The 20,201-nt window shown below is 40.2% G+C and overlaps 1 protein-coding gene across 18 annotated transcripts in view; it reads left to right on the forward strand.

Moving 5' to 3' along the window:
- Erc2 (ELKS/RAB6-interacting/CAST family member 2) overlaps positions 1–20,201 on the forward strand; it is an 846,765-nt gene that overhangs the window by 264,386 nt on the left and 562,178 nt on the right. For all 18 annotated transcript variants that reach the window (XR_003834802.1, XR_003834790.1, XR_003834792.1 and 15 more), the window contains one exon: positions 12,010–12,165. Coding sequence is in view for 5 of the 18 variants with exons in the window: in XM_021181424.1 (XP_021037083.1) it covers positions 12,010–12,165 (156 nt within the window). In the remaining 13 variants the exon portion in view is untranslated. The remainder of the gene's footprint in view (positions 1–12,009; positions 12,166–20,201) is intronic.

Genomic DNA, 20,201 nt, shown 5'->3' on the forward strand with positions numbered 1-20,201 from the left:
GTTCTGATGATGCCCAGTGTTCTTGTTTTTTGTTAGTAAGATTTTTACATTTGCCTTTCACCATCTGGGAATCTCTGGTGTTAATGTTCAAGCTGTCTCTGGCTGGAGCTTGATCCTCCTGTGATTCTGTTAGCCTCTGTCAGCACTCCTGGGAGTCCAACTCTCACCTGAGTTCCAGTGGTCAGAACACTCTCTACAGGCAAGCTCTCCTCTTGCAAGGCAGGTGTCCAGAAGTCTGGAGCTCTAATCCACCTTCTGAGTCCTTGGGTCAGAGCCCTCCCTGTAGGCCAACTCTCCTCTGGCAAGGAAGGTGCCCAGGGGTCTAGGTCTCAGCTCTGCCTACTGTGATCCCAAGGTGATCCTGAGGTCCTGTGGCATGGAGAGTACTCTAGGGTCCCTGGTGGCCTCTGGCGGGTTCAGAAGGAAGATGGCAGGGGTGACCCCAACTGGAATGTATCTGAGCCTCTGGTCATGCAGGGTTCCTTTGTCCCTGTTCCTGCTGGCACAAGACCCTCCCAAGATTCTTTGGAGCTGATGTTGCGATTCACTCACCTGTGATCCCGAAGTGATCCCGGGGTCCTGCGGTGTGGAGAATACTCTGGAGCCAGGAAAAGTATTTCTAAATGGAATGGAAGAGTGAAGTGCCTGCCCTGTATGAGTTCCACTTAAGCTCCATGTTTCTGCCTGGCCTTATCAAAGCACTGGAAGTAATTGTCTGAACAAACACCACTATGAATTATCTAAGTTAAACGAACACCATGATCAATGGCAAGGGAAACTGCAGAATTGTACTAGTATTTGAATATCAGTGTTATTCTCCAAAGCAAAATGTAAAGAGAAAAATGAGGTGACTTAAGTAGACACAGAGAAAGCCTTGGGTGGACATAACTCCTTCGGAAACATCTTGAGATTACAAGTGGAGAGTTGTCTTAATCCAGGAACTACACGAAAGCTATAGCAAGTATATTTCACACCAACACGTGACCACTTTCACCATAGTACCGGGAACAAGTAGGAGTATCTGTTGCTCAGGAGTTCAACATTATAAGTCTAAGAATTAGAAATAAATAAATAAAAGCTTTTTTAAAATTTAGAGGCAACAGGATTATAAGTACGGGGAATCTCAAACGTGTGTGTGTGTGTATGTTTAGATTAAAATGTTAACATTTAGCCAAATGTCTGGTTCATATTTTAAAGTCAATCTTCTATTAACAGTTATGAAATGAAATTTATAGAAGAATGTCAGTTACAATGACATTAACAAACTCAGATCTACAATTAGCTCTTAACAATGATTGTACAAGACATAGGCTATTCATTCCACTGAAAGCTCTATAGCAAGAAGCAGCGATCTATTGCTCTATGCAACAACACAATTAACATCCACAAAACAATTTGAAAGAATCCAGATCCAAAAGAGCATGAACAACATGATGTTCTTTGTGTCAGTCAAAACTAATTAATGGTGTGAAATAGCCAGATGGTGGCTAATTTAGTGTAGGCAAGGAATGGCCAGGAGTCAGGGAAGAATACCTTGGCACCAGTGCTCATGCCTAAACGTGTGAGCTGATTGGCATATGCCTAGTCAGGGCTCACTTGGTGATAAGCCACCATAGGTGGGGCAAATCACATGAGCTGGGTAACTTGAAATGTATGCTACCTTTGTATAAAATACTCACTTAAAGGAAGAAAAAGTGAAACCATGTGAAATGGGTAACACAATCAAAAACTGGACAGAGGACTTAAACAGATGTTCTCCGGACAGGATAATCAGGTAGCCAATATGAGCATCAAAGGGACCTAGGCATCATTAGAGAAATGTAAATAAGAAGAAATAATGAATTACTGACACATACAGCAACCCAGAGAACTGTGGAGATATTATTGTAAATAAAGGAAGCCAAGTCACAAAAGACTGCCTGTTACCTGATTCTCACCATGTGAAGTGCCCAATATGGACAGATTAGGGACAGAAGATGAGCAATTGCCAGTAGCTATGGGGAAAAGAGCCTTATAAGCCACTGCTAGTGGGTACAGAGCTTTGAAGACCTGAAAATATTCTAGAGTTAGATAGTAACAATGCTGACAGAGACCATTGAATTAAATAGATGATTTTTAGGTTCTATGTATTATATCTCATCTCTCAGTTGTTATTAAGTTTAAAGAAGGATATTTCAAAGGAATGATCAGTATGATAAGCATTAATGTTTACTTTATTTAATAACTTTATAATGTAAGGGGTAGAGATGTATTACTACTCTCTTAGAGAAGGTGCCCCAATGTGATTACCAAACAGATTTTGAAGTAGACTCAAGTAGTCTTTCTACCTCAAGCTCCTGGATTACCAAGATGCTGCTGCTCTAACATAAAGGGGTTCTACTTACCAATGTTGGACAAAGATTTTGGGGAAAATATTCCAAAGAAATGGCATGTAAAATAGGTACAAACATTTTCTAACAGATACCTATCATCAATAATAGACCATCGTAAAACATTCAAATATTATTCTTGTTTTCCTTGACTGGATTATGAAGATTCCAGTGGAAATCCTGGTATTGAATCAATACTCAAGGAATCTTATTCTTTTAATCCATTCCCTTTTAATCTGGGAACTGAATTTTATCTGCAAAAAAATTAAGATGCTACACTTGAGGACACAGACTTCCAGAGAAACAGAGTTAAATAAGCTTTCTCTTGACAGAGACATCGTCATGTTTTGCATGTTGAAAAGACTTTCAAATGTCTTTGAAAGGAGAAACCAGTGGAGAAAAAAATAAGCAGATCATATCATCAGAGCATGATGGTTTATAATAAATGACCGGTGACTTCCATCCCTTGCTTCCCAAGCATCTGGCCAGACCCTGCTCGGCCTCTCACTGGTCTCATCTGGCAAATAAAAAGGTTGGAGTTAAATGTCCTGCTTTAAAAATTCTACCAAGTTTGGAGGCTTTGTGTTGGTAATTTGGATTCTCAAAAGATGTCTCTGTTGTGTCTGAGTTGAGGTGACATTCTTATAGTATTGAAATCTTAGCTTTTTGTTTTGTGTCTTGGTCAGCACAGTCCAGACCAGTAGCCACTGCTTGCTCCATTGCTGTTGCAGTGCCTAGCCTATTGTTTATTTAAGGGCTGCAATTTCCCTCCTGGCATACAACCCTACCAGTTGGGTTGAGAAGTCAACCACAGGCCTCATGTGAACTTCCCCTTTCAAGTTGTGGTAATGACAGTGTACCGGCAGTCATAGGCCTCATCTCTAAGGCACGATTCCCTTTCCACATTCATCAGGCCACACTGGTAATGGTGTGGGCTGAATTCCTCTGCTGCCTTTGCTTTTTCCATGAAACAAGCTGGTTGAACACAGGAAGATTTGTGGTATGTTTTAGAGATCCTGTGGAGGCCTCTGCTCCAGCCAGAGCCATGGCTAGGGCTAAAATGATAATGAAGAATAAGTTCAGATTGGCTGCATGGCCAGAGAGCATCTTCACCCAGTCTTTTTTCTGAGGCTTGGAGAAGAAATAGAGGAGACTGGGGTACCCATGTTTTATCCTCCCTGCAATGCATTTGCTGCATTATGGAGGCACATTTTGTTACTGCTTTTCACAAAGGATGGGCATCTAGCATCCAAATGCTCTTTGTGTGTGTGTGTGTGTGTGTGATGTGTTGCATGTGCACTTGTTTGAAAGAAGTTTCTAAAACCTTTCCATCCCTTAAATCTCTCCCTTATATCTTCACTGTTTTCTCTTGAATTTACTCTGTGATTTTCAGAAAAAAAAGTGCTGTGTGGGTGGAAGATTATGAATAGGCCAAGTGTCTAAAGTGGAACTCCTTCTCTGAAGCCAGTCTTTAGATTGGTCAGGAAAAGTAGAGTCCCAGAAACCTCAGTTACACATTTTGGCGATCCAGCCAGTCTCGCTGTTCAGTGTATTTTAAGATCTGTCATTGGCAGGTTTTCATCGCCTGTTGTCAATGTCATACATACACCCACATTTCCTGATGCTCAGAAAAGGAGAGAATGTTTACATCTCAAATCTATTTATGTCATTTCCTTAAAAGATCCTGATTGGCCTTACTAGAGTTACAAGTTCACCCCTGGGTCTGTGGCTGAGTCTTGAGATACATGGTTCTTGACTCTGGGCAAGGACAAACAATTAAAAACTCTCTCTAACCAAGAAGGCCAGGGAAATACAGTTCCCCATAGGAAAATAAGTTATCAGTAGCCCCCCAGCAATAGAAACAAAACCCTAAGCAGTAGCTAAGCAGACGATGCTTCCACTGTATTTACTATTCTAAAGGTTTTCCATGTTGTCCTCTATTTCCTTCTCGTGCCAAGGTTAGGAACATTCTCACTAAGCTTGACAAGGTGCAGTAGAAATAGAAGCTGCCATCTTGGCTTGTGTTCCTATTGAACTAGAGAGTGAACAGAGACAACAGTGGTGTGGCGTGGTGACTGTGGTGACTGGTGTCTGTTTACTTGTGATGGTGGATTGTTGGGCAGTAGTGCATGGGAAATATTTCCCAAGCATTAAAGACATTTATGGTTTTCTTAGCATGTGCTAAGTTCAGAGATGCTGGGTATGTCACCTCAAAATTTGAAAGCCAGAGTTGAGATCTGCAATTAGTTTTGTGGCTTCTGATAGTTACTTTTTACCTTCTTATGCAGATTGGGTTTTTAACACTCTCTCTCTCTCTCTCTCTCTCTCTCTCTCTCTCTCTCTCTCTCTCTCTCCCTTTAAACCATTTTTTATGGTTATGAGTATTTTTGCCTGCATGTGTGTATATGTAACATATGCATACCTGTGAAAATTATAGATGCTTGTGAGCCTGGGTGCTGGGAATCTAACCCAGGTACTCTGCAAGAACAACAAATAGGCTTAATAGATGAGCCATCTCCTCAAACCTCATTAGCTTGTTCTGTTATACTTAAGTCAGTTAAAAACAATAACAAATGCATATACAGAGGCCATCCTTCCAAAAGCCACATGCTATCTAGTTACTCATATACAGAGGCTATCCTTTCAAAAGCCACATGGTATCTAGTTACTAACACAAGAGATGCACAATGTCCTCATGATCTGATATCAGGACTGTGCACATCAGGGCCAGGGTAGCATGAAGACCTCCGTCCAGAGCACAGGTTTCTAGGATGAGTCACTGTAGACACTGTGACATGCAGCCAATTCGCCTTTGATTGGCTCAGATCTAACCTGATTCTGTGCTTGTACATTTTTTTTTCCACGAAGAAGTAGATACCTATATAAAGAGATAAACATACAAGTGTCATTTACAGCCTGGTCTGTTCTTTGTCATCTTCTAATCTAGATTACTGTCTGTTCATAGTTTGATAAGGACCAAGATGATGAACTGTTTTGGTTTCTCTGTACACATTTTTTCTCCAAATATGTAATAGGCCCAAGTCGAATTCCTTCTAGAGGACTTGACTGGGTCTTACATGACCATGGTCATACCGTAGGTCCTTCTGGAGGTCGAATGAGACTCAGCTAGTTTAAGACTCAAGGCTTCTCTGCTCTGCTTATATCTACAAGTAAATGACTTTTCAAGGTTGAGCAGTCTTAAACCTCTGTGGTATCCAGTAATAAGAGTTTAGAAATCTATTGTAAATAAAACATAATACAATTATGTAGGTCTGTTTCCTGAGCATCAGGTCATGTCTTCTTTAAGCCAGTTTGGCCATTTGTTTGTTGATCAATGCCTCTATACTAATATGTGGCCAGGGTGAGTTCTCTGCTCTGTGAAAACCATTTATAAATTCTATCTTGTCGTGATATTAAAATGAAATGTGTCATTCCCACTGTATTCAAAGGAAAGTACATTGCTATGCTCAGAAATCACATAATTGTTACTTCTTGTGACTAACTGATATTTCTTTTTTAAATGTTCCACCCACTTGCCATTTCAGCCTTCAGTTCCTAGAGAGGAATTGAAATCTGTTTCTTGCTGCTTAAGGGGAACATAATGTTTGAGAAATACAGAAAGTTAGAATGGTGTTCTGACTGGTATAGCTGCTCCAGGCAGGCTATTCACAGGATTGCTGCTCCTGGGTGCCAACTTGAACAGTCTTTGAAAGTTGGTTTGTATTTATCTATGTATGTTCATCCACTAAGTTGCTTTGGTCCTTTTGTATTGGTTACTCTCAGTCTGTCTTATCTGGTCGGCCTTTGCAGTCATTATAGGGCACTGGCATGACCTTAGGACCTTGGGAAAAGGCAGATTATGATTTCATAATTTTGAGTTGGAGCCAAAGATCTTGTATGCCTGTAAAGACTGTAGGTGACTCCCTTGTTGCTCGTTGGAGGCTCCTCTGTGAGTAACGAAGTTCTAGACTATACCCTTCCTCTAAGAGAAGGATGCTCATGAGTCTTGTTTAGAGTTACCTGGTATCTTACATGCCTGGGAAAGAGATTGGTGCTCAATAGATGTCCAGTGTACATTTATTGGATGGATGGTGTGTGAGAGACTCCCTGGGTCTAAGTTTCATATCAGTTGGAAGCATCCCTATTTTAGACAGTTCTAGATTCTTTTTTTTTAAAAGAAACTTATTAAATATCTCTGCTAAGCTAGCATTTCTGTTGCTCCAGTGGTACTCAGTAGCCGTTGCTAATATTCATGGTTCAGTTAAGAATTAGCACGATAAGCCTATGGGTAAATGGCTGCTAGGAGTATAGTCTTGTGGCTTAAATTTTATTTGGACATCAGGCACTTATTTTGGTTGATGGATGTAAAATGGTCTTTAGTTCAAATCATTAAATGGAAACTCTGAATTACACTTTGTATAAAATTTTACAAGCACTAGTTTATGCATGTACAAGCAGAAATAACTTATGGGAGATCGAACGTTTCCCCTAATAGGGACCAGAAACAAGCAAGTTTTAGTCCCCCCCCCCCTTAGTACTTTAAAATAGTATTAAGGTTTATAGCAAAACTTTCACATAAAAACAGAACGTTGTGGGTATCATATCTCATGGCTGTTGAGAAGGTATCAGCTAAGGCTCGATGGTACATTCAGGATGACGAGAGTCTATTTTGTTTTTGTAATGGTCTAGCTATTTCAGGTCCTCCCTTCTACCTCCCTCCCTCCCTCCGTCCTACCCTCCCTCTATATACCCCCTTTCTTTTCCTCTTTCCCTTTTCCTCTTTTCCACACTACTCACTACTTCCCTTCCCCTATATCTGTCTACACAGCCCAAGCCAGCCTTGAATTGGTAATCCTCCTGTCTCAGTGACTGGAGGGTTATTTATTGTTTTAAGGGTTATAGGCAAGTGCCACCAAGCTTAGTTGGTGGTGGTGTATGAGTCACACAAGCTGCTATGGTAATATGAATGTTTAGTCCTCCTTATTTTAAATTGAGACATGTTATCTCAGGTAGAAGAGAAGACTATTTTCCCTTGACAAATCCAAATCATTGGTTTGCTATTTTATTAAGTCATATAATTGTGTGTATGTGTGTGTGCTCATATATGTACATATTGAGGTTGGAGAAGAACATCTGTTGTTTTTCTTGACTGTTCTCCACCTTATATTTTGAGTCAGGGTCTCTTTCTAAACCTGGAGTTCACCAATGAGGTTGGACTTGCTAGCTAGCAAGTTCCAAAGAGCCTCATGTCTGTGCTTCTCCAGCACTGGGATTACAGGTGTGTGCCACCATGCTTGCTGGTCCAATATCAGGCCCTCCTGCTTACATGGAAAGCACATTACCAGCTGAACCATCCTCTATAATCCTAGTCATAACAAGAACTGATGGCTATAGGTGATAAACCTGGAGGAACCTGGGCAGAATACTTTGCTGTAGGATTTCTCAGAGTTGCAGACATTGATATGCACCGAGCATCTCCAACAGGCATTTCCCAGACTCACCAGGCCCTGTCATGGAGCTTTTGGGTACTGAGTTGTTCTATATTGTATTTTATTTCTCTGTTTCTGTCAAAAGCACTCCCTAAATGTTGTTTCTGGAGGATGCTTACTTATGAAACAACCTATGTATGTTTGAAAACTATAACAGATTGTTTAAAATGTGAGCCATTAGCAACTGTGACAGTGTTCAGACTGCTAACTCGTAAATGCATCTCTGCCTTCCAGAACTCGGGGGATATCATAACATGTTGTCACTGAAGGGTTTTTACCATCTTCACTGCAGACCAAGGCTTAGAGATACTGTGCATGTTCATAGAGAATGTCAGCACGCCACTTTCAGCCATTCCAGAGTAATGTGGACTTCCATGGTCCTTAAGCTGTCACACACGTGCCATAGCCTTACAAACTTTCTTGAAAATGAAAGATAAAATTGCTTCTCCCTAGATTCTTGGAGTGGAGGTGTGTAATAGAGGAGAGGAATATGGTAGCCATTGTTTGACTTTCAAGCTTAGTTCCCTCAGTCTCTGGCTTGAATTTGAATATCTTGTTTGCAGCCCAAACTGCAACTCTACTTGGTGCCTTGTATCTGTCCTTTGCTGTAGATTTACATCTGTCTTGGCTTTTTCTGTGCTTATGAGTTTGGAGAATGCATTTTGTTGCTCTTGAAGTAGCTTTCTTTTTTGTTTTTGGTTTTTTTCAAGACACGGTTTCTCTGTATAGCCCTGGCTGTCCTGGAACTCACTCTGTAGACCAGGCTGGCCTCAAACTCAGAAATCCACCTGCCTCTGCCTCCCAAGTGATGGGATTAAAGGTGTGCGCCACCACACCCAGCTTGAAGTAGCTTTCTAATATAGGAACCATATAAGGACAGAATAAATAGATCTTTCTAAAATATCCAAATTTTTTCATTCTTCCTTTTCCCTTTGCAAATGGATGCCCGTGGCTAAAGGAAAACAAGTTTATGAAGGAAGGAGAAAAAAGTACTGTTTATTTAAGGAAATTATTGAAGTGAAAAATTTGTTCTGTTCCATGGTTTACTGACCTTTTAACTCAGATGTGTGTAGATTTAGAAGCTTGGCTCTGGGAATAAACTGTTGTGATCCATCCTGATATTCCTCAATAGAATATAATTCTTCAACATCAGGTAGAGAGGTGTCTTATCTGTTTAGGAGTTGCTAGTTGTGGTTATTGTCAACTAGTGTCTCAGAGATAGAGTGGGAGCAAAACTGAAGGCAGGGTCTCTTTTTTTGCCCACATGGTTGAGACCTGAAATCTTACCAGGGGGTATCAGAAAAAGTTTTACTACTGTGATACACACACACACACACACACACACACACACACACAATGATCATTTCAGATGGGAGTTTGAAAAAGCTCAGGAGATTTTTATATAGCACACAAAGGAAGGAAGTTGAATCTTCTCTTCACACTTAACACAGTGACACTCTTACACTGATTTCATTTAGCTCATGTAAGCTCTCCTTGGTTCTACTTAAATAGTTGTAAATCTCATCAGTGCCAATTCGTATTTCAACAGAGAGAAAGGAGACCTATGTGTGTATATGCATGTGTGCAGTGGCCATGCCTGTGTATGCTTGCATGTGGAGGCTGGGGACATGCAAAGGAGTTCTTTGGATGATGTTCTGCCTGGATTATGAGACAGATCTCTCAGTAGCCTCAGCTGACTGCAGAGGCTAGGCTGACTAGCCCATAAGCCACAAGGATCCATTGTTCCCCCACTATCACGCCCAACCTCTTTTTAAAAATGTAGATTCTGAGAGTCATACCCAGGTCCTCTTGCTTGCAAGACAATCAGTTTACCAATGAACCATCTCCCCAGCCCACACTGATTAGTGCCTTAGCTGATATCTTTTCATTTGTTTTTTTGTTTTTTGGTTTTTTTTTTGTTTGTTTGTTTGTTTTTTTGGTATAAATACAGTCTTAAGGCTGTCATGGCAATCAATCAAAGTGTCAATCATACTTGTCCAGTAACTTTTCAAGTTTTTAATAACCTTGAGCATTTGTCATTTTTATAGTTAGGACAGTTTGTTAATTTAAAATGGCTCACATTGAAGAGCATTATGAGTTTTAGAATTTTTATAGCAGTTTGATTATTGTTGCTGCTGCCTTTTCTCCTTTCCTTTTCGTTTTTCACAGTTTAAAACTGAAACAAGTCCCTGTGTGGGGCACCCAGCGTCTGCCTCCTAGAACTTCCTGACTTAACAAGCCCAACTGGGAGGTGTCACCAGAAGGACTTTGGGGACTGGCAGTGTGAGATCAGGATACCAGCCTGTGGGCTCTGGTGAAGAACCTTTTCATGATTTGCAAATGGCCACCATCTTTCCGTGTTCATATATTGGAGAGTGAGGGAGAAACAGAAAATCCTAGTGTCTTTCCTGATGAGAATACAACTATCATCTCAAGGGTCCAAGCCTAACGCTTGTATCTAACCCTATCCTTATATCTCATATTCAGATACTATCACGTTATAGGGTAGGGCTTCATATAAACTTAGTAAATAATATGTCCTTCACTGAAACTAGAAATTGCATCAAAAATTGAGAAATACTGATGGGATATGCACAGAACACAAATGGTGGTTATCTTTGGGCAATAGAATCCTAGGAGACTTTCTTGATTTTAATTAATTAAATTTTAATTAATTGAAAGAATGTTGTTTTTGTAGTTGGAAGAACACAATCATATTATTTTCAAAGGAAAATAAAACTATAGACTATAGGATCTTGTAATTGTTTTCAAATCTTCAAATCTAAATCTTATTTTAGTAGGACTTTTTCCCCCTGAGAATTAATGAAAGTCGCTACTGTGTTAAGCATTTGGTTTGGACCCACAATAAAACCTAATAAATAGTTGTCATCCTTCTTCTATTTCTTCCTTTTCCAATACAATTACATTGTAGATAGTATAATAATTGCTACTACAATGATGTGTGGGTCACACTGGGCATACAGTATAGAAAAAGGAAATCTACAGTAGCCACAGAAAAGATGGGTGCATTTGTTCTAGTATTTTAAAACAGAGTTAACAAACACAGGAGCCATGAATTGTATTTACCTGAGAGTTAATCTTTCAAGTTCTAAAAAAATAAATTAAAGAATTGTTGCCACATTTTCATTAATATTTAATGACAAAATCGACGTTGACTCATTGTGTCTTTGTGGTGTAACATGGGCAAATGGCGACAGTGGGGATGCTTAAGGCACCTCCAGACATCTCCTCATCCTCTGGAGGTTTAGTGCAGTGCTCTTGTGTTGTGCTTGGTAGCTTGCCCTGCAGGCGCCCTCTCTTCTATACTTCCTCAAGCATCATTTCTTATGCATTCTCTTGTGTATAGAGTCTGTCACTGGGTGTTTTTTCTCAATTAATCCCACATCTGAATGTGATATTTCTAGTTTCTCTAGTCTGTAAATCAGTAGGTTAGAAATCAGGTTTGTGAGGTAGTCAGGCTTTTTTTGTCACGTAGGGACCTGACTGCTTGCCAAATAAATCACGATGTTGTGATATATTATTTCCAGTTGTTATAAATTTTCAATATTTATTGTACCACTCATACCAAGTCAGGATTCAGTTATTTAATTTCACTTATATCTGTATTTGAGATGAGAATCCTTCTCTCCATTAGTAATTTTGAATTTCCTTCTCTCTTAGAGTCAAAGTCCAAGCATGCCTACTAAAGCAGCCATAGACTATACAAAGAAATAAATAGGAACAAATTGCTTTTGTGTAATCAAGTGGGCCAAAACATGTACCCTGGTTAACTATATCCAAGACTACATTTTTTTTTTTTTTTTTTTTACCAAAATGCTTTTCTCACACACACATACGAGATTCATAGATATGATTATTTTTGCCACAGTTGCTTACTAATTTGGTTCCTGGACATTAGTGAAATGCACTTAGGTTACCCCCTGCATTATGGACACACAATGTTCACTGAACATTCAAAAGTTTCATGACAAGAGATCCTTCGACCTGAAAACACAAACCCTTCTGAACACCAGGCCAGTTCTACAGCATAGCTAATCCTGCACTACTAAAGCTGCTTTCTTAAATTCTATTCTGGGAATGATGAAATTAAAAAAAAAATCCCTTCAGCTTTCTTTGCCTTTTATCAACAGGACACAAAAATTGCTTCATTGGAGCGTAACATCCGGGACCTTGAGGATGAGATCCAGATGTTAAAAGCCAATGGTGTGCTCAACACAGAGGACCGGGAGGAGGAGATCAAACAAATCGAGGTGTACAAAAGCCACTCCAAGTTTATGAAGACCAAGGTAGGTCCCAGAGGCTCAGCCTTCCATGTTCTCATTGCAAGAAGAAAGTTATAGTTTACCTGCTTGCTTCTGCAAAGACCCACATAATCTGCCCTATGTGAAATGAAATACATGCATAGTGAAGTACATGAGAAAATGTAATCCAGAAGGGGGTTCTCGGGAATCTTTAGGGGGGTTTCTGCTCTGTGAGGCTCAGGGCTGAGCTCCTTTGTGTTTCTCTGTCTCTGGAGTTAGCAGAGTTTTAGTCTTTTCTCTCTCACATTTTCAGCTATCCTCACCTTTTCTCTTGAATCATAGTCCTGCCTGGTTTCTTGACCATCCTTAGACAGTGCTGTGTAAGAAGGTGTTGCTCTTGTAAGCCTGCTAGCACATCTCAATGCTATTAAGAGATTCTGGTTTTAGCATAAGACAAATAATATTAAGCCTCAGTGCTTCCATTAAGTCAAATTGTTTAGCTTTTTAAAAGCTTGAGTTTCTTTATTTGTGAAATAGAGATCAGAAAAGTAGACCCATCATTGAGCCGCTTTCATAATTCCCAGAGATTATTTAATTAAAGCAGAGAGTCAAATTTGTCTGGTCTCCAGAAAGCCCCTAGTACTGACGAGTCCTTGTGTCTCTCTTGGTTACTCTTTGATATTTAGGGAGCATTATTAGAGTAACCTGCTCCATTATTTTACATCACTATTGTTATTCTATTTGTTAAAATTTAACTTTGGGCTATATGTGGATGGAGGATCTGAAAGGGTCAGTTTTACATATACACAACCATTATGTCTATAAGTAGCCACATATAGGTCTTTTGAGACTTTGGGATGCTTTCTCTATTTTGTTTCTGAAAACCATCATCACTAATTTAATTTATTGCATTTTTTCTACTTTTGAGTCTTCTTTTTAAATTTTTCAATATTTTAAGTCTTGTATTTTAATAATCTTTGTTCCCCCATTATATCATTCAACACAATTAAAGAAAGCAGTGGTGGAGGAGGGAGAAAAATTAATCAATTTCCTCACATCTGAAACACATTTATATTCTTTATGTACTTACAAACTATATGAAGAAACAATATACCCAACCTTTACTTCATATGTATGTGTGTGTATATGGACGCTTCTTCAGGGAGTTTAATCAGACATAGTTCCTTGTTCTGAAAACTCTATTTTTAACATAGGCATAGGCATAGCACTACAAACATTCTTTAGTAGGACAAAAAATGTGAGTCAAAGATTGGAGATGTCAGAATTAGAATGTCCAGTGGCTTCGAATGAAGCTGTTTCCTTTTGGGAATATAAATACCAATGGCATCCTCTGTTCTAGTCTCCCTTCTGGTTTCTTTCTTGCAGTCATATCTTAGAGAGCTGAAGTTCAGTATAGCAAGCACAGTCCTAAGGCGACCTGTAGACAGTGTTCAAGTCACTCTGGACTGGAAGGTGAGAGGCACAGCTATGAGTAAGAGCTGGGAGTTTTGGATGGTATAACTGTTTTAGATTAAGTTCATTTTCCCACTCTGCAGCTTAACACTGGGAGATTGAGTGAGTGTTCAAGCAGCCTACACAGCTGAAAATGCACAGAATTAGCTGAGGCTGGCTACCCTGCATTGTGGACTTTGACCAGGCGAATAGAGCGCCTGTGTTGTCCTCAGGGAGAAGTCATGATGGCTGCTAGTCCACACCTGTCTACGACTGTATCCTTGAGTTTCATTTCACTCCTCATGGTAGTTTCTTTAAAGGCTTCTAGAAAGAGACTCGACCAAAGAATGCAGAGAAGATCTTGAGGTGGAATAATGTGGGGGGTGGGGAAGTGTTGACTAAAGACTTGTGCTGACTCAGGCCCATCTCTACCTTGTCTTTGCTTGGAGAGAGGTTCTGGGGACAATTATGTCACCCAGCCGTACTTTCTATCTCTACAAAATGGCACAGCACTGTCAGACTTAGAAAATGACTCACAGCTAAAAAGACAATGTAATTTGGTGCCAGGCTCAAAAAAGTAGCTAAATATTGTAAACATTATTCTTGATGAACTATAACCCAATTAATAATAGTGATGAAATACTATGATTATTGAACTGACTTGGAAAATGGCTGTGAAATGAATGCAAATAAAAATGTGTTATACCTCATAAAAATGTTCCTTATAGGCTGATAAACTTCAGTTGGAACGTACCGGTAGGAGTCAGTTCTTATGTTTTCTGTTTGAAAGCATGTTGTTACTGGATTGAACCATAACATTTATTGCTTATTTCTTTACTGACTTTTCTTGGTTATCCTCCAGTAAAGAGTGAGCAGGATTCCTTATTTAAGCCTGGGGCTGCTGCCTGTAGTCAGTTGGCAGGGAAATATTTGAACTAGCTGTGAAAAAGGCCATGTACCCACCATTTGATATTGACCTTGGGGACTGGAACTGGAGTAGGTAGATGGGTGAGGCTCTGAAAATAACTGTGATTTAAAAAGTAAGTAGCACTGAAGACCTAAATTGTTTGTTTTCTCCCAGATTGTTTTTGTAAACATGGCATCAAAGCAAAACCAGCACAGCATGCATATTTTGGGAGAAAGTGGAAAATGAGCTGGCAAAATGTAGCAGCAGGGTTTTGGAATTTGAACTGATATGAAGGTATAAGTATCAGACATATTGGAAAGGTGGAAATCCTTGCTCCTAGCAAGTCCTTTGACACATAACCATAGCCGCAAGAGCTAAAGCTCCCTCAAAGACTTCCTGTCCTATGCAATGCTTCCTTGATGGAACCTCGCATTTCTTCTCTTCCTACAAACGGTAGAGAATTTAGACTCTGAAACCCAAGCCTCAGAGGCTGTGGGAAGCACTTTCAAGTACATCATAAACCTCTGAGAATGTAACGAAGCATATACGCAATTGCTTCCCAAAAATCGATGGTATCTCCTTTCTCTAGAAGGCTTTGTTCCTAGCCTAACACAGCTTTTGTTTACTGACCACACGATTTCTGTTAACTGTTTCCTCTGTCTTCACTGTTTGCCAAAGGTGCCACTGTGCTGTTATCAGTCTCCCCTTAACACATTTTTTTTATAAGCCTCTGACAGATTATAAACCAGGTAACCTGCCGCATGATAACAAGCATGTCACTTTCTTGACACGGGGGATGATCTGCAGGGAAAAGAAAAGGCTGTTTCCCTTGGCTGAGTGGGATTTTAGGATGTTGGTTGTGTCACAGTGGTAAGTGGGGGAACAGTTCTCAGAGAGAATGAAGTGTGCCTGACATCCACGCGGACTTCATATGGAGCAGGTGATGTAATTCCAGTGGGCTGTTCTGGCCATCACAGAGAAGCCTTCCCTGGCTCCAGTCTGCATGGATGTTCAATTGCATCACTTTCCATTTTTATTGAGTTTATGGCCGTAAAAGAAGCAAAAGGCATATTTTTGGAAATATGTGAGTCTTTTTCCCTCCTGTAAAATGTATTCCCTTCAGAAAAGCCTTTTTTAGTTATTGTCTGCATAAATATTTATTTGAAATTTACCGCACGGCAATAATAGTCTGAAAGCTATTCTGAAGAGCCTGCCTGTTTAATATTTATAGACTGAAGCAGCTTTATCACCATCAGCCCATTTTTGTGGAAGAAAGTAGGTGTGTGTGGACCTGCCACATTCTTCCTTCCCATTCGCCCTCTTCTGAGGATTAGGAGTGTTTTTTCACATTCCTTTCTCTGTACTCCAGCCCCACATCTACTTTCTCCTGGGGTATTTGTGAGAGTCCGTACTACAGCATTATCTCTGAGGCACACTTAGCTGCTGATCTCTGGAGCCATATTCAGTGGAATGGATTTTATATGTGTGCTGGCTATATGCTGGGCCTCAGCTGAACAGTCTGTGATTTAGGGTCCACAGCCCCAGTCCTGTGGGCCACAAGAGAGCTTATTTTGTTTTAATTACCATTTAAGGTAATCATAATTCTGACCAGCTCTCTTTATTTATGTTCTGTTCTTTTTGGGAGAGGGGACTCATAGTTCCTATCTACAGGGAAGTGAGCATGGATTCAGGAGGGGCAGTGCTCTTGGTGCAAGAGCTCACCCGAGCTGTGATTGCTTCCGCTCACATTTCCATCAATCCCTAAGTGGGGTGCTCCCCACCACCCAGAGCCCTTTAGAATCCCTCTCAAGACCGTTGTCTCTTCAGGCCTCTACCAGTTCTTTCAGTTTGGTAAGCTCAATGAAATGAGTTTGTTTGCTGATATCCTGAGACTTCTTCCTAGTGGTTTTCCTTCAGTTTTTAGTTTTTCCATCTATACATACTCCTGTAGTTTCTTTTCTGGTTAATGTGAGGAAAGTACTGTAACAAAATCAGCTAAGTAGAGAAAGGCATATTTGAATCTGTTTTAGAGTGTCGCACTCTCATTGCAAGGAGATCAAAGCAGTAAGAATTTGAAGCCATTAGGTCCATCCTCAGTGAAGAGCAGAAAGAACGATGTGTGGGTGCTTGTGCTCAGCTTGCCTCTTCCCAGCATTGTACTGCTCAGAGCCACCTTCATATGGAATGGTGCTACCCACTGTGGGCTAGTCTTCCCATTTCAGCAAGCCCAGTTAAGAAAATCCTTCACAGTCATGTCAGCAGGCTAACCTAGGCTAGACAGTTCCTCATTGGGAGTCCCATCCTAGGTGATTCTATGATGTGTCAAACTGCCAATCAAAACTAATTGCCACATCTGCCTCTTTGGTAAGTGCTGCAACTCGAACCCTTCTGAAGGGTTCCTCACTCCTGGCAAGGCAAACCACTCTGTTTATACTCAGCTGCTGCATGTCACTTAGATATTGTTTATGCCACTTTTCTTGTTGTTTCTGAAAACAGCAAACTTCTAAGAGAAATATATATATTAAAAGTATTAAAATGTAGTAGCTATTAAGGAATCTCACCAGCCCAAACTAAGCCATAGTGGATCATGTGTTATAAGTAGAGAACAGGTTATTTATTCATGTTGCCATTTATCAGATGGGTAGACTTGAGCTTTGGTTTCCACGGTCACAAGGACATTGGAGCTTTCTGGTTGGGCTAGTTCAAGCGAGGTACATCACAGGAATGCTATTATCAGTACCACATAAACCTGGGATTCCAGACAGCAACACTCTTAGTGTAAGGAGAAACCTAAAGTAACCCCCTATTCCATGCACCTTCACTCTTTCTAAGGGACTCCAGGGACTATTGTCTGTTTTATAATACTGAGCCAAGAGAAATTGAATAAGTTTTATATGAGACATGATTGGATCACACATGAATGCACTGTGTGACTTCAGGAACCTTCAGGTAGGGAGTAGGCTTAAAGAGTCCTGGCTTGGATGTGTCTCAGGGTCTGGCAGAAAGAAAAGGTTAGAATGGTCACATGACTGATGTCAGTTTCAAGAAATCTCCAGATAACATTCTCTCTCTTTCCTTTTAAATCATATAATCTGCAAGAAAAACACTAGAAATAGAAACAAATAGGACCAGAAATTTTTGACTTTGCAAATTAAGAGTTATAACATAAGGCCTATGAAATAAGTGTGCTCTGTACTTTTAAACAAACAAGTGACTTAAATATGAAGAATGAGCAAGAGACTCTAAAAATACAACACAGTGTTCATGATAACCAAATGAAGTATCTAGAAATGGGAGAGTATAAAACGGAAATTAGAAATCATAGTCACTAGTCACAGCCACAGCAGAAGGGAGATTTAATAAAGTAGGAAACAGAGCAGAGGAAATTAAATAAGAGATATAAAATACTTGTCAAAATGATTTATAAATGACTAAAGAAAATCTATGCCAATGTATAAAGATGCATGTATTTACCATTAGACTGGGGACAGTGAGGGACTCTTGACAAGCACTAGAATGGCTATAATTTAAATGACAGGTACATTAAGTGTTAGTGTGTTCCCGAAAGAAGCTAGAGGTTTTGTATATTGCTGGTGGGACTGAACAATGCCATAGACTGTACACAGATTATACAATGTCATCGTCTGTACACAGACTGTCCCAGCATAGTGGGAGGCAGGGGCAGGGAGATTGAGAGTTCAAGGTTATCCTCTGAATATAGTGAATCTGAGGACAGGTAGAGCTGCGGGAGGTACTGACAAAAGACAACGAAAGCACCCACCACCACTCTCCTCAAAACACTAAACATTTGGTTACGTTGTGGCTTAACAATTTCTCTTCTAAAGTACACTCAAGAAGTGAACATTAAGTCTGCAGACTCCTATACATAAATGTTCTTAGCACCATTATTCAGAATATCAAGAATGTAAATATATTTAAGTGTCTGTCTGGTAATTGTGATGTTGAACAGTTTTCACACACTGGCTGTTTCTCATGGTTTTCGTTGAACAATATCTTCTTAGGTCTGTGCCATTTAAAAGTTTTGACTTTTTAAAATTTTATTTTGTATTTTGTTTATTAATACCATGTTTGATGTATAATTATGTGCTTATGTGTTCCTTAATACTGGAGTCAAACATTGTGTGTGGTGGTATATGTCAGCAATCTCAGCAGGCAGGAGGCTGAGGCAGGAGAAGTTTGAGGCCTGTGTTGGGTTACATAGTAAGTTTAAGGGTGGCCTGGGTTACATGAGACCCTGTCTCAAAACTCAAAACAAAATCAGAATGAGTACCGAGCAAAGGTATTCATAAATTTATGAGTAGATTGAACAAATGTCAACTGTGCAGAAGTAGCAGCACAGGGCTAGAGAGATGGCTCAGTGGCAGGGATCACTTCATGCTCTTGCAGGTGACCAGGGTTTGGTTTCCAGCACTCATATCAGGTGATTCACATCTGCTTTTAACTCCAGAATCTTTTTCTGGATTCTATGGGTATCCATATACATGTATGCTAACACACACCCATGCACACACACACACACAAGTAAAAAATAAAGTCTTTTTTAAAAAAGAAATGTCATTGAAATAGAAAAATGACAGAACTATATGTCATAATAATATTTGTCAATGGGCTCATAATTGGGCTGTTTGTTTTTAGATAGAATCTTACTATGTATCCCTGGCTGTCCTGGAACTTGCTCTGTAGACCAGGCTGGCCTTGAACTCACTGAGCACCTGATTCTGCTTCCAAGTGCTGGGATTAAAGGCTTGAGCCACCACCACCTGGCTAAGAGGCTGGTCATTGGATCTGAGCTCAAAAACCTTGTGTTATTCAGGAAGACGGTAAGCATAATATTGAAGATGATGAATTAAAATGATAAATTTTATAATTTCTAGAGCAGCAGCCTAAAGATGAAGATAAATGAAGTAAAACAAATTTAAATCTATATATAACTTTCAACTTATGGACAAAAATTAATAATGAGGGGGGGAAAAAGTCATTCCAAACAAAGCGGAAGGAAAAGTCAAAAGGCTAGCATAGAGAGAGAGACCCTAGGAGGTGCACCGAATGCTAGCATAGAGAGAGACCCTAGGAGGTGCACCGAATGCTAGCATAGAGAGAGAGACCCTAGGAGGTGCACCGAATGCTAGCATAGAGAGAGACCCTAGGAGGCGCACTGAATGCTAGCATAGAGAGAGGCCCCAGGAGGTGCACCGAATGCTAGCATAGAGAGAGGCCCCAGGAGGCACACTGAATGCTAGCATAGAGAGAGGCCCCAGGAGGCAGGCGCATGGAATTAAAATCTTGTGTCTGTAGTACATATTCTGCTTACTCTTCCTAGACAGATAAAACGATGTAGAGATTGCTGTTTACAAGTGACAAGAACAAACCATACAGGGCTAAAGAGACATGGAAGGTTTGGAGAGATGTCTGTATGGGCAAGAGTGTTTGCTGTGTGAGCACACATATATGAGTTAGGATTCTCACATCCATGTAAAAGGCACGTGCTTGTACGTATTGTATGCCAGTACTGTGGGGCATGCATGTGTGTGTGCCAGTACTGTGGAGTGGAGACAAGAGGATCTCTGGGACTTGATGGCTGCCAGCTTATCGCTGGGTTCAGTGAGTGACCCTGTAAGGGAGGAAGGCAGAGTATTAGAGCAAGACATCCACCATCTCTCTCTCTCTCTCTCTCTCTCTCTCTCTCTCTCTCTCTCTCTCT

The sequence above is a fragment of the Mus caroli genome, chromosome 14 (genome assembly GCF_900094665.2).
Source record: "Mus caroli chromosome 14, CAROLI_EIJ_v1.1, whole genome shotgun sequence".
Classification (NCBI taxonomy): domain Eukaryota; kingdom Metazoa; phylum Chordata; class Mammalia; order Rodentia; family Muridae; genus Mus; species Mus caroli.